This window comes from Ursus americanus, chromosome 3, assembly GCF_024610735.1.
Source record: "Ursus americanus isolate L20-20 chromosome 3, mUrsAme1.1.p, whole genome shotgun sequence".
NCBI lineage: Eukaryota > Metazoa > Chordata > Mammalia > Carnivora > Ursidae > Ursus > Ursus americanus.
In genome coordinates, this window is record NC_142129.1 from 76960583 (window position 1) to 76986834 (window position 26252).

The 26252-nt window shown below is 36.4% G+C and overlaps 1 protein-coding gene across 1 annotated transcript in view; it reads left to right on the forward strand.

Annotated features, from left to right (window-relative positions):
• Positions 1 to 26252, forward strand: part of SEMA3E (semaphorin 3E) — a 242223-nt gene that overhangs the window by 143007 nt on the left and 72964 nt on the right. Inside the window, exons 3-4 of the mRNA XM_045793367.2 lie at positions 13170 to 13229; positions 15674 to 15793. Of these exons, the coding sequence (XP_045649323.1) occupies positions 13170 to 13229; positions 15674 to 15793 (180 nt within the window). The remainder of the gene's footprint in view (positions 1 to 13169; positions 13230 to 15673; positions 15794 to 26252) is intronic.

The following is a 26252-nucleotide window of genomic DNA, read 5'->3' on the forward strand; positions in this document are numbered from 1 at the left end:
GATTATAGTTTTCATAACCCAATTTTTATTTCAAAAGCAGGACATACACACTGTAAAAGATTAGACAATGCCAACTAGAAAAATACCATACTATAATAGCAGATAGTGACAAGTGCTATGGAGAAAAATAAATCTGGTTAGGGAGGCAAGAGTAAAGGGGTTGCTGTATTGGATAGGGTGGTCAGGAAAATATTTCTGAGGAAGTGGTACTTGATAAGCCGCCTACACAGAATTCCCACTAGCTGTATTTCAAGGCTCAATAGCCGGTTGTGGGTAGTGGCTCACATAGTGGACTGTGGAGGGCTAGAGAAGCCGCATCACAGTGTGTGGCTGAGGTTGATTCCAAGGGCAGATCATTGAAAGATCAGAGGATAGGACACCCATTGGCTAGGGTGATAGCTGATGATTCATCCTTATGAAGAGAAAGATAGTAATCTAGGTGAAAAAAATCTTTCCATTGATGAGCATGTGACAAAGGATGATGGTGGATGACTCCGAAGAGATATAGCAGGTGGTATGGTTGTGATCACATGAGCTTCAGAGCAGCAAGGGTTTTACATTTACTATTTTGTTTTAAATTTGTATGGGGTAGATGAATTTAGAGTGAAAATTACAAACGGGCAAGAAGGATCACTTAAAATATCCTTCTTAACATGTGAGTTTAGAATAAAAAGTCACCACCATTAGAGATGGTTCGTAGAGAAACAAAAGTTTCAGGGGACAAGCTGGTTTTAATTGGAACACTGTAAAACGAGGTGGCAGTTACAGAGCAGGCATTTGAGATGATTTAATGGAAGTGATTGAAAGGTTCAGAAAGGTGGAGACAGACTGGGAGCTGCACAGAGTTTTATGAGGATATGAGTCCAGCTATTGATTGGTGATCTCTTGGGGTGAGAGAGTGTCCATGCTTCCCGTGGGGCCTACAGGCACTGTGTAGGGATGTGTCACAATGGATTAGCCCTGATGATCTCTTCAGGGAGAGATCTTAATTTTTAACTTTAGTGGAAAATAGAAACCATCAAACAGGTGGATCCTCTCTCTCTGATCACCAAGGCTACTATTTCTGTGTGCCTTTTCTACGTCCTTCCTTGTTATGGGGTGGGCGGGAGGTGTTCTTTCTCCTTTCACAAAGTGCCATTCCTGTTACCCGTGCTCCGTATTCCACCCGCTTGACTTTTTTAAGGATTGGTTATCTTTTGTCTTTGCTATATTATCATTTTCTCTTTCTATAAAATCAGCAACAAATATAGTTTTGTATAGAGGTTCTTAAACTTTTTTGTGTGTCACGGATCTGTTTGGCAGTCTGGTGAAGTCTGTGAACCCTTAAATGCATTAAATCATTATGTAGGGTTACTAAATAAAATACTGAAAAAAGTCATAAAATTATAAATATATTTAAATAAAGCTATCACACTGCAAGAATAATAATTCATAGTATGAAAACATGTAACTTCTTAATTAATATATTAAATAATGAGACCTAGCAACTGCTCTTTTTAGTACTCTAATTTCAAAGTAATGATGAATGTTAATAATGTTTTAAGATACCTGTAACAACTCTAAAGCAATATTAAAATATCTATTATTTCTTGGGGCTCCTGGGTGGCTTACTTGGTTAAGTGTCCAACTCTTGGTTTCAGCTCAGGTCACGATCTCAGAGTCATTAGACTGAGCCCTGACACGGGCTCTGTGCCCAACGGGGAGTCTGCTTGAGATTCACTCTCTCTGCCCCTCCTCCCACACATGGTCTCTCTCTCTATCTAAAATAAATAAATCTTTAAAAGAAAAAATAAAATATCAGATATTTCTCTTGGTTATTAAGCCACAGATATTATACTACTGTGATTTATTTCTTGGATTTATATGGTAGAGGTGCTAAATTTTAGTTGGAGATTATGCAAGTAAATAATGATGTGATTTTTTTTTTTTCAATCGAAGCTGGTACATTTCCTGAATTCTTTTTTCAGGCCATAGTTAACAACTCTTGCTCCATAATTTTCATCTTATAAAACATTTTTAAAAATTTGAGTAGAAAGAAACAAAGTTCTCATTTTTGCAAAGTTATGGATCCTTGTGTTCTACTCTCATCTACCTTTTTAGTCTCATCTCCAGTTGTCTACACCAACACATTGCTAACAGATCACTTGTATTGTCACTTTTTTTCAGCTTTATTGAGATATAATGACACATGATATTGTGTTAGTTTAAGGTGTACAACATGTTTATTTGATAAATTTATGTGGTGTAAAATAATTGCCACCACGGCATTAGCTACCCTATCCATCATGTCACGTAGTTATCATTTCTTTTTTGTAGTGAGAACATTTAAGATTTACTGTCTTAACTACTTAATTTTTAGTATATAATACAATATTAATCATCATCATCATGCTGTACATTAGGTCCCCAGAACTTATTTGTCTTATAACTGGGAGTTTGTACCCTTTGATTAACATCGTCCCATCTCCATCCTCCCATCCCCCTTTCTGGCAACCACTATTCTACTTTCTGTTTCTATGAATTTGACTTTTGTAGATTCTGACTTTTGTAGATTATACATATAAGTGATACCACACAGTATTTGTCTTTCTCTGTCTGATTTCACTTAGCATAATGCTCTCAGGGTCCATCCATGTTGTTGCAAATGACAAGATTTCCTTTTATCTCATGGCTGAATAATATTCCACTGTATATGTCTAGACCACATCTTCTTTATCCATCCATTGACAGACACTTAAGTTGGTTTTATTTCTTGGCTCTTGTGAATAATGCTACATGAGAATGCAGGTAACTCTTTGATATTCTCTTCGGATTTCCTTTGGATATACAATTAGAAGTAGAGTTGCTGGATCATATGGTCATTCTGGTTTTAAGTTTTTGAGGAATTTCCATGCCGTTTTCCATAGTGGCTATACCAGTTGACATTTCCACCAGCACTGCAAAAGAGTTTCCTTTTCTCCACATTTTCACCAACACTTACTTTTTGATTTTTTGATAATAACTATTTTAACAGTTGTGAGATGGTATCTCATTGTGGTATAATGATGATTAGTGATGTTGAGCACCTCTGTTTTCTCTTTACTATCTCCTTACTGTTACACATTCTCCTTCCCTGGACTAGCCTTCAAAAATGCCCACTTTTTTTTTTTTTTTTTAAAGCTACTTCCTTTCTCTTCTAAACTAGATTTGGAGAAGGTTCCCCTAGTCCTTTCTTAATCATTGGTCTGATTTTGATTCTCGTATTAAAATTGGCTGTTTACTTGCCAGTCTACTTTATAAGATAGCTCCTTTAGAATAGGTACTGTGTTATATTCATGTGTGAAGTCGCAGGCACTCAAAGCACATGGACAATAAAAGAGTGAAACTGTGTCTGTTGTGAATCCTGACATCAATAAATATGTCATCTTCATTGCTCTCTTGCAGTTCCCATTGTACTTATTGCCTGAAACACTTTGAAACTAATTATTCTCTAATTTCTTTTAGGTTAATTTTGTCTGCCTTCTGCCCCCACCCCTACCCCCACCAACCACCTACCCATTTCCCCACTGGCAAACAAGGTAGGCTTCTGTTTTACAGTGTGGCAGTAGTTTTTACTCTGTCGGCACATTAATAACACCTATGGACCTTGTAAATAATATCTATGCTGTGATGACTCCCCCCACCAACCCCCATGACTGAAGTGGTGATTATAATGTGCATCCAGGATTGTGAAATACTGAAGCATTATATGTCCCTGTTAGCCTTAGGAAATACTGGTCCTATATGCGATGCCAAATAAATAATTGTTTTATGTATAATAATCCGAACTTTTATGAGTATACACACATGTAAGACTGTAATTTTGAAATAGATAAGAACTTACATTTAACAGACTTACTGCATTATATTAGTCTTTTTAAATACTGGTTCTGCTTTATGAATTATTTCGTTCATAGCTTTTCCCAGACTATGTAATAATAGTCTTTTACACTGAAATTCTGCTCTCTTGTATCTGTATTACATTCATAAAAGACCTTGACTCACGCTCAGAAAAGTCAATCCGGTGTTAAATCCTACTATTTGCTGTGAAAATTTCAGTTTCATAATTCCATTTGTTTTATCTCATGTTTTTATTTTATTTTATGAGACACTTAAACCTGCCACAAGAGGGTAGCTTGCTGTCTTCAAAGATCTCTAAAATCCACAGATAATATGAGACTTCTTTGATTAAACTTTGATTTCATCTGGAACTTGCTGAGAATTTTTTTAAAAACATTTTTTTTCTTTTTTATCTTTCTCTAAAGCCTTTGGTATAAAAAAGATTTGGACTAAATTAGAGGAAACTGTTATTTGAATGAAAAAAAATTAAGACATCTTGAGATTTTCTGATCATAATATGACAAGATCAGGACATTAGTATGAATAGAAAATGTGGAAAGGTAAGGACAAAACATCCTGGCAGACATTTTTCACCTGAATTCCTGCAGATGCAGCCTGGATCTGTATCTCACTTTTAAAAAGCATTTGTTTGTGATAAAATCCCATAGTCTCTAAATGGGATAGGGCTCTAACCATGGAAATTCGGGGTTATTCATATTTAAATTGGCTTTTGCTTCCATCTTTTAAAATATTCCTCATTAAATTTTCTCTTACTACTTAATTTTAAAATTATAATTCTGTATTGAGGAAGCACTTCCAATCTAGATAATTTGAAAAGGAATGTATATATTTCTCTTCACACCTTCCACCCCAATCCGTTTATACCTCTTGTAAAGGCAAGATGTAGCCAGAAGAGATAATGACAGTTTATTGTGTTATTATTAAATTCTCAGGTTAGCAGCTTCACACTCAACAGAATTAAATTTTATTTTTAAGTGATACATAGTTTTTTGAACTTTAATCACTGGTATAATTTAATTGGACTTTAGGAGGATTTAAAAAGATACATGGGAAATTAATGAGGTTAAGTTTTTTTTAACAATTCATAGAAAATTCTGTATATGTTAGATATATCAAAAATATGCTCAAGAAAGGGGAAAAAAAGAAATACCTACAAAACATGCTGGTATTTTCTTAGCATTTAAAAGGCAACACAGTATTTACACAATTATTAGTAATTCAGTCTTTTAAAACAGGATTAAAGAAAACTTTTCATGTGACTTTAAAACATTTTAATAATGTATTTCCTTTCAAAATGATGAGTAATGATATATTCATTAGTAAACTAAAACTAGTATAATCAAAAATAAAAATCCGTCTTGATATTACATAAGCTAAATTTTTTCATATACCATCTAAGAATTATTGAAAACATTTTTGTACTTTTTTTATATTCCATGTGAAAAATTTATTTCTTTATTTGCATTTATCACATTTATTTACATTTACCACTAAGGAAGTGTTAGATATGATATATATCTATCTTTACTGGTTGTGTTTGTGTTTCTTTACTGGTTGAAAATGTGGCCTTATTTTTTCTGATCAGTGTGTTATTTCTAGAATGAGGTTCAGCTGACCACAGTTAATTTTTTTTGAAACTTAATAAAAATAGCCAACATATTAATTTAACTTTTTACTTCATTTTAACTGTCTTAATTCATAGATATTATAATACTTTTTGAAAAGTAGCAGAATGTAACGACAAAGAACCCAGAATACGTAGCCAGACTGCGTGGACTCCCATATCTTGTCTGCCACTTACGAGATGAGTGATCTTGGGCAACTTATTCCCCATCCCTATTTCTCAGTTGTGTTATCTGTGAGAGGTGACCGTAGTACTTGTCTCACAGCTTTTGTGAGAGGATTCATTGAGTTATTAAATGCCTAGAACAGTCCCTAGAATGTAGTAAGTTCTGTCTACACATTTGCTGCCATGATTACTGTCTGAACTAGACATCAAATCAGCACACAATTATAATGTCTTGCCATATCTAAGTAAGGTAAAAGAGTCCGACGTATTTTGAGGGCTATTGAGGTACATTTTAGAAACCTACATGGAGATATGAAGAATGAAGAAATGAACAAAACAGTCTGTACCCTAAAGTATGTATAATATAATGGAGAAGATACATACATACACATTTGCCATATACAGTGCAATTTATATAAAACTGTGATGTCTAAAATGCTAAGAAAGTTTATGAAAGCTGGTGAGTGGGGGTTCCTGGAGGAGATATAATTTGAATTGGACTTTTAATGATACTTGGAATTTCAATTTGTAACAGATTGGTGGTGGGAACAGAGTGAGTAGAGGAAGGAACAGAAATTTTAGAGCAGTTTAAAATAATGACTAATATCCGAAGTAGATGGGTAAAGTGGGGGGATGTGAGTGGTGAGAACAGGGTACAAAGTGAGAGTTAAGGATGGAAATGTGGTTGGGACTAGATAATGGAGAATATTGGCTGCCGTGCTGTTGAAACAGTCGAGGCAACGCATGAGCCAGTAGGAGATTCTGGATCTGTGCATAACATTACTAGAATTGTAGTTATAGCATGTTTCCTTCAGCAGTAGTGTGTTGGATAAATGAAAGGAAGAGGAAAATGAAGCCGTGAAGCCAGTAAGTAGTAGGTAGAATTGAAAACCAGGTCTGTCTGTCTGAGAAGCCTATGTTCTTTCCGCTGTGTCACCACACTGAGAAGTAGGTGACTGCTTTGGTGTGAACGTCACGTCTCCCAGCTGGTCTTCACTCTCTCATTAGCCCTGCCTTTTGTGATGTGGTGTTCTTTCCCCTTGGTTCTTATTCCTTTAGCATGACTGCATTTTACCTTAGTAATGGTGAAGAACTAGTGGAATAGTTGTTGGTGACAGGAATGGAGAAGAACTGACTAGTTTAAGAAGGAACTGTTCCCCACTTGTTTACTTAGAGCAAAGATGGAGAGCCCCACTGACTCCAGTGTTCAACCATGGTAAGAGATTAGGTTGGCCGTGTTCTGTCTTTATAGTGCCTTGCCATCTGTGCTTTGTGAGGGCTACTGAAATTTCCTGGAAAACAAGTCAAAAATTTTCTCTGGAAAATAAATAGCAATACTAGTTAAGGTCTAAAATATTCTTTTTCCATTTCCCAAAGAAATCAAAAGTAGATACATTTATTTAAGTCCCATATTTTATGGGACTTCATAGACTGTCCCATATTAGTAATAAACTTTGAATTTAACAGTCATCCATAGTTTTTCTCTAAGCTTCTAAATTTCAGGCTTTTTTTCCTAAAATTTTTCTCACCACTATTATTTTAAGCTAACATTACACTAGCTAATTTGGATATTTGTACATGCAGTTCTTTTAGACACTTCTCTTTTTGAACGTATTTGTATTTTTCCCATCAAAAGTAAAAGAAATTCTTGTATTTTAGAATTTAATATTTTTTACTGAGTAGAAAAAGGCATTAAAATATAATTTGCATAAAAATAGCAGATGGTATTTCACATTAACATTAGCAGTTGAGTAAATTTCATCCATTAAAAAGGGCATGCATCAGGCCAATAATGTTCTTGTAGTAGTAATATTGTCCTAGTTCAAATGCTTTGGCATGTAAGCATTTCAAATACAAATCTTGTTTATAGTTCAAAAGATTATAATTCTGGCATAGAAACTACTTGAATAACGACAGTCATTATAATTAACTGTAAAAGCGTAAACACTAAAAATGATAATATGTCAGGTTAAAGACTACCATTTATAAACCATTAGGACTCTTTTAATGTGTTATACTCAAAATATATTTTCTTTTCATGATATTTATGGGACAAATAATTTAAATATACATTGATGGACACAGGTACTGTGTGTAGATGTGAAATGTAGAAAGAACTTAAATATAAATAAACATTTTTACTAGAATAATAGAATTAGAGAATATATTAGGTGAAATTATAATAGTGTCTAAGATAGTTAAATATATTCCATGAAGAGAGATTTACAGGATCTATTTATTTATAAATGGAAATCTTTTTTTAGACAGTTAAATTATTCCTTCTTCATGGATTTGTTTTTGCTTCCCTAAATCTCTGAGTGTCATAACATCTTGTAACAGTAAGTTGTTAAATCCTTAATTGTAGCATAATTATGAGACTCACTAGGAATCCAGAAAAAATGGCTTTGTAATTTAATTTTTATTTTTTTTTCTCCTTTGAGATATGCAAGAATAGTAAATTGCCCGTAAATGTGCATTGGAACAATTAAATTGTATTGTAGGAGTATTGTGATGAAATGATGTGTATTTAACCTTTTGCTTTTTATACCTTTTTGGAACAGAAAATTTGGAAATATCATTACACCCTGTTGTTTAACTGCCTTTAAAAAAATGTTTTATACAGAACAAATAGCTTAATTTGATGGGTTTTTGTTGTTGCTAAACCCTGGAGCGAAACCAAAATACATCCTGACTTCCACAACAAATGGAAGAAAATAATTTCCCTTGCTATCTTGGCAGGATAGCTGTACATGGTCTTTAAAATAACTCCATATTCACGAGGTCTTACTCTCTCATCTCTTTTCACATGAACAAACATTTGAATGCCATCCCAAGCCCGTTAAGTGTTGTTAAAAAAACAAAACTAAAACAACAACAAAACTTGAATAATGACATTGTTCTTTGGGGAGCTCCTGTGTATTGGACTTTAGAGTAGTAAGTTTTCATAATTTAATCTTCTGCATCTCTGCCATCCTCTCAAAGTGATCTTGTTAAGAGCCTTTTCTCTGTCTTCAGAAATCCCACCAGTCTTTCAAAGCCTAGATTTTTGTTAACATTCTACAGGATTTCCTCCCTCATTAAACTGAAAATTGCTACTTGTCTCGTTCCTTTGCCACTATTTACAGCATATTCATGTCAGTGAAGCTCCTCTCTCAAATTTTACTATGGATAGACTTTACAGCGAATGTGATAAGGTGTATTGATTGATACAAGTCAATCAACAGACATTGAATGAGCAGTAACCACATTAAAGGCGTTGTGCCCCGTTGGGATTGTGCATTGCTAGGGATACAGAAATAAGACATTGCCTTGCTCTAACTTACAGATTAATATGAGAGCTACAGTTAAGTACATAAATCATAATATAATCCTAAGTAGGGAAAGTAAAAAGAACAATACAGAGGATCAAAGGGGGTAGAAATATTTAAAAACATACCAAGAAAGGTCTTGTTGTGAAACAACTTTATAAGATGTGCCTGAGGGAATGACTTTTTCTTTCCAAGAGCAACTGACATGATTACATTTGCTGCTAAAAACAATAGAGATTCTGACAGTCCTTAGAAAAGCCATTTATCGTATTCACTATCACAAAATGTATTATCTTTTTTTGGTGTCAAAACTGTAAAGGGTCTGAGATTTTACCTCACTTGCAAGATAGCAAGTTAGCAGGTCACCATTTCCTAGATGTTGCCAGAAGACATAAGACTCATGGGTCAGAGAGAAAGGACTCTATTAGCCACAGCATAGCATAGAGCATGGCCATGATGTTTCCAGCAATTGCTTTGCCCTCATAAGTCCCACAGGGTGTGGCGCATAGCATCCCAGGTGGATGCTGCACACACAGTGAATGTGTCTTATGTCTGATGAACCTCAAGCTTAGCAAATAGGAAATCTCCGAAGGGGCGTGTTAGCAAACCTGTTCAAACCTTTGTCTAGAGGGAAGCATTCACTTTATTATCCTGGTCAGGAAACTAGTCTTTCGTTTTCCCTGGAGGAAAGTTCTATCTCTACTTTTAAGCCTGTTTGAAAAGATAATGGGGAACAGAAGCTGTCCGAAGATGTGTAGAAATTCTGTAAAGAATTGCCCCCTAAACAATGTATTCATATAGTCCTAGAAATAATCGTTATGAAGCAGTCATTTAGGGGAATACAGGATATAGTATGTTGAGGTGGTTTTACTGGTCTGAATACTATTTCAGTGTTGAAAAGCTGAAATTAGTATATTTTTCTAAAGAATTGGTTGAGTTTTACATTGAAATTGTGAAAACACGGTTTAAAGACGTCATCATTTTACATAATGAAAAATGAATAAGGGATGCTAATATCTTAAGAAGAGGAAGAGCCCTGTATCTCCTAAATTGTGTTAAGAATATAAAGCAAGATTCAGAATTACAAGTGAGGTATTCTCTGATTTATCAATGCTAATTACTGAATTAGTCATGAAAATCTTTGCAATGATAGATGATCCTAAAATAAAATTGTATTTATATTTACTTGTGTATATATAATATATGCTATCTATATACAGTCCATATACATGTGTATACATATGTACATGTTCTAGCACATCCTTTTGGATAATTTATGCATCCACAGTGAAATCATAATTCCAAAACCAAATTGAATCTCAAGTGAAAATGGGTCTTAGAAATCATCTGAAAAAAATCTCACCCCAGGTGCCAAAATTTTTTTCCAAAATAATGGATCAGTAAAGTTTATAAATTCCACATCCTCATTTCTAGGATGCTTACCCTCTCATGGTATTAGTGACTCTGCTGAAGTGGATGCAGGGCTGCATCTGAACCTGACATTGATGTGATACGTGCTGTCTTTCCTGAATCCCATCTGATCCACTGCTGGATTCCCTGCTGCCATCATGAACATTGATTCTAGGATTGTATGTGTGTGCTTTTGCCTTTTTAGTTGGTTCTTTTACATTCTTACATTTTTCCTTTGTCTTTTTTTATGTGTTGCAACCTAAATGGAACCGCATGATTTTTTTTAAGTTTATATACTGCACTGTGAACACCTGATGTTGAATATTGTTAGAAACTTTTGGGGGCCCATTACACTAATAAGAATATCAAAGTAATATTTTATACCTGTAATTGAAATCATGGAGTGCTTACGTAACTATGATAATACATGTAATTATGTAAAAATCATCATAATAAAATTGTAATAAAATGTCTTTGATACAACTTTTACAAATTCCCAATATTATTCATGTATCACGGACTGGATTTGGCTACATAATGTGTGTTAAGTGATAAGCCTCTTTCACTTCTCGCATATAAATACCTAACATGTTATTTTATGGAGCACAACTTAAAAAGTTTAAATCGTGACCATATTTGGTATTCAACCATATATATATATCTGTGTGTATATATATGTATGTGTGTGTGTATATATATGTGTATATATGTGTGTGTGTGTATATATATGTATATATATATATATATACACACACACATCAGTTTTCAAAAACTATAATGACTGCAGGGGTCAGTCAGGCAAAAGAAGTCTGAAGCAAATCAGAGAGTGCCTGGCTCATTTAGAGAAACTGGAAATTTTAATTTTTATGCAAAATTTCTCATTTATAAATGTTGGCCACTAATTAAAAAGATAAAGAGCGTGCTCACTAAATTAAAAAAAAATAGCTCCTTATCAGCAATATCTAATATTTAGTTTGATACCCAGAATTGTTTCTCTGGCTAACAGAGCACAGAATGGGATGGTGGTAGGTGGAAGGAAGGGAGATCAAGGAGAGATAATAGGGCCTTAAGGGGATAGATTTCCATAGATAGGAAAAGAGTCTGGCTAACTGACACAGGCCTAAACAATAGTCTAATGACAGTAAGCACTGACCATGGGTAGTAGGAGGCTATACCTGAACCCTTCCCCTGGGGACTCTTAAGTATCCTGAGGAGGAAAAGTTTAGTTGTAGTAATACTAATCCCTCGAGAGGCCCAGGCTACTCTGCTGGGAAGTTCCTACTCCTTCACCCAAATGTTAACTTGAGAACAGGAGGTGATTGCCTAAAAAAGAAGAAAACCAAAGAAATATTAATGTAGCCTGGCTCAAAGTGTCATGGAGGTAGGAGAGAAAGAGAAGACATCTTAGGAGTTCTGAACCCCAGTGCATATGGATCTAAAGTGAAAGCCTTTGAAAGCAATGAAGAAAAAGTTTCAGGGTATTCTGGTCAGAGCCAGTATCCCTCCAAGCAGAATCTATTGTCACCCAACCAGCAGGAAACCATGAAGATGACACAATAGCCTGAGATGATGCTCCCCAGAATTCTGAGAGACACACAGGAAAGGGAGCCAATTGAGCTTTTCGGCCTGGTGGGAGAGGGTAATTGATCCATCAGATGCGGGGATAAACTATTAATGAGAAGGTGTAAGGCCTTGGGACAACTTACCACTAGCTACACTTACTCAAATGGATCACATTCCTTGGTTCCCATCCATAGATGTACCACGTTGTGGGGCCGGACAGATAAATGTACATTTTCTATAAAGTTATGGTAAAGGTTAAATTGAGAATTGAATCTGAGGTGCTTAGTACAAAAATTAGGAAGTTCACAGGGGCACCTGGGTGGCTCAGTCATTAAGCGTCTGCCTTCAGCTCAGGGCATGATCCCGGCGTTCCGGGATCGAGCCCCGTGTCAGGCTCCTCTGCTGGTAGCCTGCTTCTTCCTCTCCCACTCCCTCTGCTTGTGTTCCCTCTCTCTCTGGCTGTCTCTCTCTCTGTCAAATAAATAAATAAAATCTTAAAAAAAAAATTAGGAAGTTCATAATGCAAGTGTCAGTGAAGATACAGGGATATCGCTGGTAGAGTATGAACAGGCGGCCATTCTGTAGAGCACTCTGGCACTGTGTTAACAGAATAAATACATGCTTACCCTAAAACCCTATAATTCTACTCTTGGGTTATGTATACAAACCCCACTCCATTGGTTACACATACCAACGCTCTTTTACTAATCTTGGACATGTATAGAGATGGACCATGTTTGATGTGGTGGAGATCTGGAGGCAGTCTGGGTGTCCCTCCAAAATACAGGAGTCCTACATCCTTTAATCGCTCACTTAGCCAACATTACCAAGTCCCCACACACCAAACTTGGCTAAGTAGTAAAAATGCAAAGGGAATGCAGGGAGGTGCCTGACTTGGAGGGATAGACAGGACCAGGGGAAAGACTGGATGGCAGAGGTCATGGCAGGTTAAGGACAGAGCAGGGCTGCTGGAAGGTGGGCAGCCTCTGAAGGGCTGAGTCTTGAGGGAGCCTTCAGAAAGATTTTTTTAAAAACTAAGTTGAGCATGAAATAAAAGTTCAAATGTGTGTCTTCATTAGGCAAATGATAGAAAGATAAAGTCTTGATTTATCTTCTCAGGAAATGGAACAAAATGAAAGCATATTAGGATCACAGAAAAAATGAAATGTTTTTTCAGTGTGGTTTACATTTGCATAATAGTGCATTATCTTTTATTTCAGATACACTGGCCTAGTACAGCACTAAAAATAGAAGAATGCATAATGAAAGGAAAAGATGCAGTAAGTATTACTCATTGTAAATTAAACACATCATCAGCTATATCCCTGGTCAGTCACAAGGGACTGACTCCCTAACCTTTTATTTGCTTCTAAAAGGCGTATATCCAATTCATTCAGGAAGAAAAGAATATATGTACACATATCCATACAGACACATACATTGTATAGAGATCATTATAAGTTGATTTCAGTTCAACTCAGATTTATGAATTTCTTATACTAATGCTTATTTCCTCCATATTTAGGGAAAAAATAATTTCAGGTAAATTTTTAATTAAAGGGAAAGCTAAGTATATTCTTTGTGAGATTGCATTTTTCTTTGATTAGTGAATTAGAACCAAATGAAAAACAAAAGACCAAAATCCATCTTTGGTCTCTCCATGACTTCCCTGCAGTGTGTGAGGTTGTGCAGGAGCTGCTCTGACCCAGTTCCGAGCCCACTGAAACATGCATGAAAGGACTTTCATGTGCTAGGAGTTGCTGTCTGATGACACAAAACACATCTTTGGAGGAAGGCATGCACATCTCCTTTTGAAAGTTAACTCATCCTTTTTTTTCTCTCTCTCTCTTTTTTTAGTGAGGAAAAAAATTCCATGTAAAAGGCTAACACACGTTACACCAAGTCCCGAGTTTCTGTAGCGACTAGGTCAGAGCCAAGGAGTGAGTCTAGACATTCTTGCTGCCTTAGTCCACAGCACGATGCTGACTAATCTAACACACTCTTAGGCTATGTCAACTTAAGCCCAACAGAGCCAAAATGTAGTCTAATTCACTCATTCTAGGTGTGACAGTGTTTCATGAGATGAAAAGCAGGTGCTTATGGTGATAGGAGGATAGAATATTTTCCCCATGCCTCAATGATCACATTTTTCCAATGATAGGGGTCACCCTCAAAATAAAATGCTACATGAGTGAGAAGTTGAAGAAAATGTATCCGTGTGCTCTGGATAATCAGGTTACTAGTACATTCCTCATTCTGAACAAGGGAATGCTAGAATCTGAACTACTTCTGGTAAGATGATTGTGGTAGCTTTTTCATCAACTTGTGAGAGATTTTCAAAGTCATAATCTGTCCTTATAAAACATTACATTTACTGACTAGAGCATGTGTTGATATCAGGGTAATATTTAGCATTAAAAGAGTTTAGTATTTTGTAATTTATTTTAAATGAAACAGCAATACCTAATTTACCAGAAAGGTGTTTGCTGGAATTAATTTACACAAGTTGGTTTGAGCAATTTTAAACTTTTTTCATTCGGGGTATTGATCATAAAACTCACCTAGCGATTTATGTAGTAAGATTTGTTAAGCATATAATACCTATTTGGTACTGTGTTTAATTAACCAAGAAATATGAAGAAGTGAGCGCCTGGGTGGCGCAGTCGTTAAGCGTCTGCCTTCAGCTTAGGGCGTGATCCCAGCGTTATGGGATCGAGTCCCACATCAGGCTCCTCCGCTAGGAGCCTGCTTCTTCCTCTCCCACTCCCCCTGCTTGTGTTCCCTCTCTCGCTGGCAGTCTCTCTCTGTCAAATAAATAAACAAAATCTAAAAAAAAAAAAAATATGAAGAAGTGTAAAATAAATACTCTGTCCTAAAAACTTCTAGTTGAATCCCAATATAGACAATCTAGAGCTCCTCAGCCAAATGTGGCCTGCCATCTATTTTTGTAAATAAAGTTTCATTGGATGCCAGCTGTACACATTCATTTTTGGATTATCTATGACTGCTTTCATGTCATATTTACAGAGGTAAGTTGTTGAAACAGAGACCAGTTGGCCATTCGAACTAAATCTAATACTCCCTGGTCCTTCATAAAAAAAAGAAGTTTGCTGATTCCTGCACAGCAGTCTTACAGTAAAGGTGGGAATAAGTACAGGTGTAACATGTTATTTCTCTTGGTTAGCTTTCTATGTATTTATTTGAAAATTCTCTATGAAGTGCTTTCCATGAATTTATGAGTTTGAAGATATGACTTATTTTCCCAAACATCAAAATGTTTGCCTTAAAGTCTGCATATGTTTCTTTAAGGGTAGCAATGCCTTCTCTAATTATTGGTTTTCTGGCTTTGTGTGATTCATTTGTTTATATGTACTTAAAAAAAATAACAGCATTGGGAATAGTTTAATTACTTGGTGGAACACGCATATTGCCATACATACATTTATGTTTGAATAAATTTCTGAACAGTACTTTTTTTTTACTCCTCGGTTATGTGCTAAAATACCTGAAAAATGATACAGTCCCATTATAAATGTAATTCATGTAGCAAGGCTAAAACGTGCATCAGTCACCCCAGTGTATTCTTCCAACATTTCTTGCCTCCTCTAGCCAAGGGAGACTTGAACATGAGATTTGTAGGGCTAGGGAGAACAGAAATCATAAAAAGGGCTAACTTTTTTTTTTTTTACATTGACCGATTTCTTCTTTCTTTTTTCTGCTTTAGAGTGAATGTGCAAATTATGTTCGGGTTTTGCATCACTATAATAGGACACACGTTCTGACCTGTGGTACTGGAGCTTTTGACCCTCTTTGTGCCTTCATCAGGGTTGGATACCATTTGGAAGTAAGATAATTTCATTCATATCCATGAAAGTCATGCTTAAAATAACTTTTTTTTTTTAAGAAAGGTTGTGGCTTTTTTTTTTTTTTTCTTTTTGGTAAAAGAGAAGAGCATTTGTAATATACTGATGAAGTTTTCCCAAGTCAGAGAAATGATCTCTCCGGACCTTTATGATCTTGTCAGCTATGAATTGGGTGAATCAGTTCATTCTTTATGTATTCATTCCCTAAACAGCTTCATTCACTTAATTGTGCACTTAAAAATATTTATTCATATCAAACTGTGTTCTCTATTGTGTTCTTACGTAAATTTTATTAACGTTACCACTAAACTAGAATGTACATATAAATACATATGAAAATAAATTTATATAAGCAAGATTACTACATACAGTATTTTACAAAGGATATGCAAAGACTTGTTGATTTTGTGATTACTCTTTTTTTAGACAGGTGAAGTGAGGGTGGTGGAGTTGGGATTTTGGGGGGCAGGGTGGATTACAAACTGACTACAGCTAAATATTAGTAGGTGAGAGCTGTATGCTCCAGACCCCACTGCTAGGTGATCAGTATAAAGAAAACAAATCTAAGGAAAGAAAAAAAAAGAGAGAAAAGAGAGGGGGGAGGGGAGAAAGAACACATCTCAACTGAATTCTGTCACACATATAACATTGACTAACAATCAGGCTTGAAGATCAATTTTACAAATACTGTCATGTCAGGATCTGCTACCTTTTTTTAGGTCAGAAGGCAGAATCCTACATGAAGATGGAATACAGATACAGCAGACATCTAGATATTCTGTAGTGAAACAGCTACAGTCTCTTGATTCTTATACCCTATTTATGAAAGGGCAGCAGTGACCCAAAGTATTTTCAGCCATCACATCTAAAGTATAACATTCATTTCACTGATGAAAAATCATTTCTGCTATCCCTTACACTAGTTAACACTCAGGTGCACATATAATTAGTAATATCTGAAGTGCTTAGTTTAGCTGCCTCTTGAGAGCGCCCCTGATTGAGGTACTTCAGCTGGTAAGTGTCCTTATAGGCAGGATTTTTGATTAGCATATTTTAAATGTTAACTAACCACCTCTACTTGGAGATGAAAGTGAAGGAGCGTACACAAACACATCGAGTGTACTCCCTGAATTATTTTAACGAAACAATACAGCTGATCTAATGGAAGAACTTTAAAGAGAGACTTGTAAGGCAAATCTGCCCAGGGCAAAGTCCGAATATTTACATGTATGCAAGATATACAGACGGACGTGTATCCCTATATAGAAAGCCAGAATATACACATCTGTGTTGCAGATCTTTTGGCAACAGAGCCTCTCAGTGTTCATTTATCTCAAAATGCCTTGATCTCATTTTTATTTCTGAGGGGTATTGTCCCTGGGTATAGAATTTTGGGTTCACAGGGTTGTTTTTGGTTTTGTTTTGTTTTTTTTCAGCGTTTCAGAAATACTTGATTGTCTTCTAATCGCTTTCTGATGTATATTCAGGTTTCTTTCGTACTGTTATTACCCTGTTTGGAATCGCTTTATCTTTCAAGATTTCCTCTTGATGTTTGGTTTTCAACAGCTTTTCCATAGTGTGTCTGCATGTGTGTGTGTGTGTGGTGGTGGTGGTGGTGGTGGTGGTGGTGGTGGTTGGAGATTGACATTTATATTTCTTGAAATATTGAGATTTTTAGATACAAAAGCTTATGTTTTGCATTGAATTTGGCAAATTTTTGGCCATTATTGTTTCAGGTAATACTGTTTCATGCTCTTCTCTCTTTCAGAGATTTGTGCGTGTGTGCACACACATGCACTCGTCTGTGTATGGCATTGTGCCACAAATCACTGAGATTTTGCTCATTTTTATTCAGTCTTTGTTTTCTCTGCTTTTCAAATTGGATCAATTCTATCCATTTATTTTCAAGTTTATTAATCCTTTCCTCTGATATCTTCAATATGCTGTTAAGCCCACCACAGTAGTGATCAATACAGCTAATGTACTTTTCATTTCTAAAACTTTCATTTTGTTTATATTTCATTTCCTTAATGAGCATTTCCCCATATTTTTATTCATCATGACTCTATTTTTCTTTAAGCCCTTGAACATATTTCTAACAGCTGTTTTAAAATCCATGTGTGCTAATTTTAACATCTGGGTCAATTTAAGGTAAGTTTGCATTGATTGCTTCTTGACTATAGATCATATTTCCTTATTTCTTTGCATGTCTAGTAATTTTTATTGTGTACCAGACATTATAGATCATATGTTTTCAAGACTGTGGACTTGGTTATCTTTTAAAGACAGTTGATTTTTATTTTAGCAGGCAGCTTACTTGTCTGGACTCAAACTCAAAAATCTCTTGTGATGGGCGGCAGCCAAAAACCTCTTTCAACTTTCCAGACGGTGCTTTTTATGCTCTGCTTGCACATGCCATCAGGTGTCAGCCAAGGATTTGAGAAAGAATGTATACATGAATTTGAGGGTGCCTTCCTGTTTCTGGGTATCTCCTCTTGCATTTCAGCTCACCTGGTACTTCAAGTCTCTGTTCTCTGACTTTGCAAGCTAGTAAGTCTATAGCTTTCTGCTTGAGTTCTAGCCATTCCTCACCCTATGGATTAGGGAATTTCCTTGAGTGAAAAACTCTCTAGTCTTGGCTCTTAACTGATCTCCATTTTTTAAAAATAATTTTTAAAGAAATTACTAGTTTATCATTGTTTTCTGTGTGAGAATCCAGCCAAGCCATTTGTCATTGACAGAGGTGGAACTGTGTGTAATTCATCTTCATAGACACGATATTGAGTATTTTTCTCTTGTAATTATCTAAGTATCAATACGATTGAAAAAGCATTTTGGAAAAAAAATCTACATGTGTCATGGAGGGAGCTCGTGGATAATAGGATAATAAGAATAGTAAAATATTTATTCCCAAATCTGCATGTGGAGGCTTGATGACATTTTATATGAGGGAGTGAGAAGTTACACATTATTATAGGCAAGGAAAATACTTAGTTTAAAAAACACGGAGGCAGGCACATATGGGATAGGTTTGCAGACATTAGTCGAGTTGGTTGGGGGAATGTCAGAAGATAAAACTGGGGCAAGCTGGCAGAGGATTTTGATGCTGGAGAGTGGCATTTTATAGTTACTTCTGAAGACAGCATAGGAATTTGAGCAGGCTGAATGACATGACACAAGTAATACTTAGGATTGATTCCAACAGACGGAGATGAAAGGCAGAGAGAAATTAAAGAAGGTGATTTCAGGAGTCTGCTAGATCACGAGGCTATTTAACAGTGTTGTCACAATAGCAAAGGAAAGGAAGTGTGGAAGGGATGTGAGAAGCTACTCAGCAGGAGAGGTTAGATAACAACATTTTATTGGATGTTGCTGACTAAAGGGAATTAAAAAACAATTCCAGTTCTCTTGATGATTGAAAAGAAAAACAAGAGGGAGCTGAGGAGGCAGAGTAGGCTTTTGTGAAGACATTAAAAAAATGCTCAGTATTTCTCAGTTATAACTTTTTCATTTCTATATATAGTTATTTGAAAAATTGATCTGCATGCTGGGAGAGGGTGTTATCAGAATAAGTTGAATTATTGAACCCTAGGTAGTTAATTGTCCCTGAATGAGTCTTCTCTCTCTTTCTCCTTCTCCCTCTGCCTCCATCCACCCCTCCATCTTACTCCTTCTCTATCTCCCTCTTCCTTTATCCAAATGCTTGGAAATTTTCATTATTTAGGTGGCAGTGCATGTCTAGGGAGTGTCAGTCTAAATAGAGACAGAGCAGACAGAGTGGGGCAAATCAGGTTAGTACAAAAATTTATAATCACTTGAAATAGGAAAAAATATTATAAAATGATAGAGAACATCACTGCTTACAGAGAGAGCAGTTTTGCTAAAGGAATGAGTAATTAGAATGTAGGAGATTAAAAAGTGACTCAGTAGTGATGAAATAAAGACAATAATATTGCCTATTTAATCCATAAATAGAATTGTTAAGGAAAGAAAATAAGGGAAGGATATAAAAAGTGTAGGAGTGTTCAAAGAAGGTTTTTCTTAGGATAGCAGGTAAAGAAAAATTAGTTATCAAGTAACAGGATAATGACCACTTCTTGCAGATGAGGAGGGTCAGGTGGGAAGTAGGTTTACTGAGGGGGCTGGGAGATATTTTGCAGACAGATCTCATCAACAGTTGGATATAAAGGGCTGTTTTTTTTCAGGAGAGAGACCTGAGATAGAAGTACAGATTTGAGAATTAATATTGTGTGTGTGTGAGAGAGAGAGAGAGAGAGAGAGAGAGAGGGAGAGAGAAAGCTAAGATCTTAAGGCATGATGTCATTTGCTAGGAAGATAATTTGAGTAAAAAGGAAAAATAGCTATATACGGAGCCCAGAAACACCAATACTTGAAAGACTGGTGGAGGAAGACTCGCATTCTCTCTGTCTCTCTCTCAAATAAATAAAATAAATCTTTATTTTAAAAAAGGGGGCCTGGGTGGTTCAGTCCATTAAGTGTATGACTCTTGATTTCATCTCAGGTCATGATCTCACGGTGGAGAGATGGAGCCCCGCATTGGGCTCTGCTCAGCAGGGAGTCTGCTTGAGATTCTCTCCCTCTGCCCCTCCTCCTGCTTGTGCGTGTCCTCGCTCTCTCCCCCTCTCAAATAATAAAATAAATCTTTAAAAGAACAGAAAGACTGGTGGAGGAAGAAAAACCCACAAAGGAGATTAGAAAGGAGTGACGAGGAAGTTTAGAAAGGAAATCAGAATGAGATAGCACGAAATAAGGGAGCGATCACCAAAGTTAGAAGTTTTGAAGAGTCAAAGTGTCATTGGACCTAGAAAGTCTTTGGAGGCATTTATGAGAGGAGTTTCAGTACATACAAACTATGGTCTTCTGGAGTTAAGGATTAAAGCCACCTTTCTCTTGAATCACTTTTCTCTCTTTCACATTGCATTATTTTCAATTTTTTATTGAAGTGTAATATAAATACAAGAAGTATACAGCATGCAAATAAACGGCTATATCATTTTCACAAATTGAAGACCCCTTTCTTACAAGTACCCAAATTGAATTCTTTATTTTATTTTTATTTTTTGTTTTTATTTTCACCTTTTTTTCCCTCAAAGGGCATAAATTCTTAGGGTATTTTTTCTCAGATGCCCCTTCTAGTTTAGCCTTTATTTTTAAAATTCTTTTTCCTTTTTATTTTTAAGTCCTTCCTGACTTCTGTCACCTCATTTTTGAGTTTTTCTAATTTTGATCGTGGTTTATTTCTTCTGTCATTTTCTTAATTTATTCTCAATTCTTTTGAAATACTAAATTAGGGTTAGTTCTTATCTGTTTTGTGGCTTTTTTTTACAAACCTTCATTGTCTGTGGTAAATGTTATTGTTCCTTATTCTTTTTTCTTACAAGAACATTGTATTGGATTTAGCTGGAATCTTTCTCTATTGCTCATTTTTATATAAAATTCATTTTCCTGAACTTTTAAAAGGGAAGTGTGGATCAGAATAGGTATCTAGTACCTTCATGTTCTGGAACTCACCATTCTGTTTTGTTTCGTGAAGTGTTAAAAAATATGGAGACGTGTGTATATACACGTCTCCTGGCTATCATCTCTTCATCTTATCAGGATATTGCTTTTTTCTGACCTCCTTTATCTTTTTTCTTGAACAAGTGGTATTCTAGTTTCAGCAGTTTCTTCTTGGAAGGGAGGTGGGCTGGTGAATTTTGAGGGTTCATGGAGCTTCATCCCTCCCACAGACCTCTTGCAATAACCCACAGATTGGATCAGCAGAAATTCCCCCCAGGTTCAGCTGATGTTCTAAAGTGATGCTACACTCTCAATGAGCACTTAGAAATTCGAGAGTTCTTTTTTTCCATGAGTTTATCAAAACCTGGTTGCTTCTCTCTGCAAGATACTAATATCCTGTGTGGTTTATAGCTCATGGTAGTTCATCCACGCCTGCTCATACTTGGGGACTCATGGAGACGTCTCAACAGGCAGTTTTGCTCTAAGCGTGGTCCATGAGCTTTTGGTTTTGCATTCCCGGTCGATCAATCTGTTTTTCTAGGAGATTTTATAGAGAATAGAATGTATGCCTCTGCTGGTATCCTTGCAGAAGCTCACTGTACCTTTTTTTTTTTTTTAAGACTTATTTATTTCTGAGATAGCACTAGTGGGAGGGGCAGAGGGAGAGAGAGAATCTCAAGCTGGCTCCATGCCAAGCCGGGGGCTTGACCTCACAACCCTTGGATCATGACCTGAGCCAAATCCAAGACTCAGATGCTTACCGGACTGCACCACCCAGGCTCCCTTCACAGTACCTTTTAAATAGCGAAATGCTATACGAATATAGAGTAATACATAAAATACAACACATTTGTGTCTACCTCTAATTTTACTCACCTTCCAAAGAAAATGGAAATTAGGCGTTGAATGTAGAGGTTCAGATAAAAAGAACAAGAGGTTCAGGTATAAAACATGCATTTCTAGAGAACTGGCAAAGACCTTGACCTCCCACAAAAATAAAATTGCTTTTATTATTGAGCAACCTAAGTTTCTGTTAGAACACGATGACTTTAGCACAATATCAGCATATTACTATCTGTATTAGTTTTCTATGATGAAAAAAAAAAAAAGATCAAAAAGGTGGCAGCTTAACACAGCGTCCACTCATTATCTCCCATTTTCTGTGGGGCAGGAGTCCAGGTACCGCTCAGCTGGCTCTCCTGCTCCAGATGTCTCCAGGACTGCAGCTGTCTTTCTGGAGTGCAATGTCATATCCTAAGTTCTTGTGCTGGTTGACAGAATTCAGTTCCTTGCTGAACTGTAGGACTCAAGCCCCCATTTTTTTGACATCTGTCACCTTTGCAGCTCACAGAGGCCCCTGCAGTTCCTGGCCACAGATGTTTTAAGTGGCTGTTCCTGGGAGAGGCAAAGCAAAGGCATCAAGTCGAGGGTGAGAAATGAAGTCATTTGTTTCTACACTTTGCCAGCAACTCTCCTCTTAAAAGAAGCCAGCATTCTCTTTGCGAGAACCATAAGGATTAAGGGATGAATGTGTGGGCCATCTCTAGAGTTCGTCTGCCCAAACTTGGGAAAATACGATTATCCTTGTGGGCATAAACATTTGAATAAGACTGCTGTCATATTTCATTAGTGTAGGGTGTATTTTCTCAGTGTGTTTTTATTGAAAGCCTGTTTATATCAATTTTTACATATGCAGACTGAATTAGCCATGCAACTATAGTTGGCACCAAATATACTCAATAATTCACTCTTTGATTTTCAGTGTACAGTTTGGACACATTTCCTCCAAAGCAGCTCAGCTATTTAAGTTGGGATATTAGCAGCTTCACAGTCATGAGGGTTACACTTATCCCTCAATCCAGTATAAGTCTCTTTGAGAATGTGTTAGAAACTGTACGCAAGTAATGTTCCTAGCAATTAGTCCATGTTTGTACTTCACAGACTGGAAATTTGTGTTCTCTAGTTAAATATTTTATAATATGCCACTAAGAGATTACAATTTAGACACAACAGGACTCTTGCCTTTTAGAGTCGTACATTTACATATCATATAGAGTCATACATTTATGTACATTTACGTATTACTGAGTTTGAACTCTGTATTTTCAATAAATATTGAAAATATCTTTTCAGGCAGTAATACCTAAATATCCAAAATAGATCAAAACATGCATGTTATGAATACATATATTTTTTTTAATCAAATATAATTTTTGACAGGTACTTAACACCCCAAAATTATTTGTTTCTTAAATTTTAGTTTCTGCTTATAGTGCAGAGTAAATTTCCATTGGATAGCCAACAAAACTAGTAATAGTTTCTAGAGTTTTAAAAATTTACCTGGCAGAATTATACAACTGAAGTTAGTATTTTGTTTTACACAACTCTGATTCGTATATCTGTGCATTCAATGTTCTTTGTGTTTTTCAAGGAGAGATATGTATATTTTTATTTCACGAAGTATTTTCATACCAACTCTTGCCACACCCAGCTTCTAAACCCACAAAATTACAAAGATTTTTTTTTTAATTTTTAAAGATTGCATTTATTTATTAGAGAGAGAGAGAAAGCAGAAGCAAGGGGAGGGGCAGAGGGAATGGGAGAAGCAGACTCCCCGCTGAGCTGGGAGCAGGTCACCAGGCTCGAACCCAGGACCCTGGGTTATGATCTGAGCCAAAGGCAGTTGCTTAACCATCTGAGCCACCCTGGTGCCCCACAAAGATTTTTAAATTGGTTCTTTCAGTGACTTTCTGTTATGTCCCTGTTTATTTGTTTGTTTAACTGCAGTTATCTTAACAGTAGGTAAAAAAAAAAATAAGGTAATAATTTTAAAATAATTTTGTAAAAATCAAGGGTGGGTGTTAGCCATTTGAATACAACAAATATATGAAGACTATGCGTCAAGTATTCTGCAACATTTATACTTTCAGGTAATTTTTATATATTAAACTAAGCTTTAGTTAACAAAAATGTCTGGATTATAACTTGCACCAAGGTATTTTTTTAAACCTTATTGGTCATATGTTTTGTAGGCTAACCCTGCTTATAATTTCCTGATCCATTTTGGTGAAAGTATATAGAAATGTTCTATTGATTTAAAAATTATGGCAATTATTTATGTTCTCATTTCAAATAAGTGATTAAAAGGCAATATGTTTCACCCTATGAAATCAGGTTTAGGTTTTGTTTTGGCCTCGCTCTACATTTCTCATTCTGTGGACCAGGTGCTTGTTTATGTATTTTTGACTGAAAATGTAATGAAAATTATGGCAATGAAAATAGACATTACAGTAGTACTTGGGGGTTTTTGGCAGCAGGGAGCATGGAAATATTTCATGTGTTAAAATACATATTGAAAAATGGTGGAAGGGGAAATTATATATAGTAAGGTAGTAACTACCAAAGGTAATACATCAATAGTTGTTTAAAAACGAAGACAATCTTTTGAGAAGGTCAGGGAGGCTCTTTCAGGTTTAATATTGCAGTGTATCAAGACTTATTGTTTAGAAGCTAGCATTAGAAGATTTTTAAATAGAACCAATATTTTAAAAGAAATGATACATTTTGTCAGCTGGGTCCTCAAGTCCTTTTGTACATTGTTTCTTCTGCCTAATTTACTGCAAATCAAAAATGAGTACGGGGTTTTCATCAGGAGGCTGCAGTCTGTGATTTTTGTGATGTGTCAAACCCCTAAGGTTATTTTAAAATGTCTCTGAAGAGAGGGATTGTTCCTTCAGGTCCTTCCCTTCTGTCACTCTTAATAGTGAAAGCTGCTTACATGATCTGGTGGGAAAGAAAACAGGATTCCTTGTGCTAGTTTTTCTCTGAGGATGATTCCGTGAATGCTCTTGGAAAGACAGGCTGCTTGACACACTTTACTTATGTTGTGGCTCTCTGTTTTGCACCCCAAATGTGAGGCAGTTGGTAAGAAGCCCCTCTCTCCAGCTCCGTGTGCTGCGAGCACGGGGACGGTGCAGAGAGAAACTGGGTGATGCTGTGTTGTCGAGCAGATTTCCCTGTTGGCCCCTGGGAAACGAGGGAGCAGGAGACGCTGGTGTTGGGCCAGAGCTGTAACTAAGAAGTAACAGGCCGCTTCCACAGGGAGCAGGGAGCTCTGCTACAGGGCTTTGTTTCCACTTAAAAATATGAATACATGGAAGAAGTCAATTTAAAAAAAAAACTTAAAGTGCTGCCATGCCCACTTTGGCCCACCTCTTCCGTGGCACTTCTCTGTTCTTCCTTGGATGCTGAGCTTTCCAAACATGGGTGTGCGTATGTATAAAAACAAACAAAAAATGTTAAACTCCACTTGAAGTTCTGATTTTGTTGATTTGAACTCAGAAATATTTCATGGACATTCGTTATATGTTAGGACATAATAATACTGTCACATTCATTTAAATGGCTGCGTAGTATTTCGTAGTAAGAATGAATAATAATGTATGTAATGAAGCGTTTTATTTTTAAACAGGCAATCCCGAGGCCACAGTGAGGCAGAGAATGAATGTGGTGCTTGGGTGGTTGGGCATCTAAAGGGCAAATGAGCTCCTCGTGGCTCATGGAGCAGTAAGCGTGCATGTCTCTGGTTTAATCAGATGTTAGAAACTGGCAGCCGGATGCCTGATTCAGCTCACAGCTGTGCTTTGTGTGTCCCAGTGTTTCTTGTTTGTTCTCTTTTAAAGAGGCTACTTTTGAAAACTGGTTGGTTTCACATTGTAAATTGTGAGTCCCATTGAAGTGACATGAAAAGAATGAGTTGCTGCTAAGTAGTTGCTGCTGGACTCCTCACACAGGGGCGTGGTATTAACAGTGCTCCGCGGCCCCCATCACTCACGCGTGCTCCCAGGCTCTTTCCTGTCTGTCATCTCCAGCTGGTCCCGACAGGCATTTGCATTTGTTCCCCAAGCACTAGAAGAATTA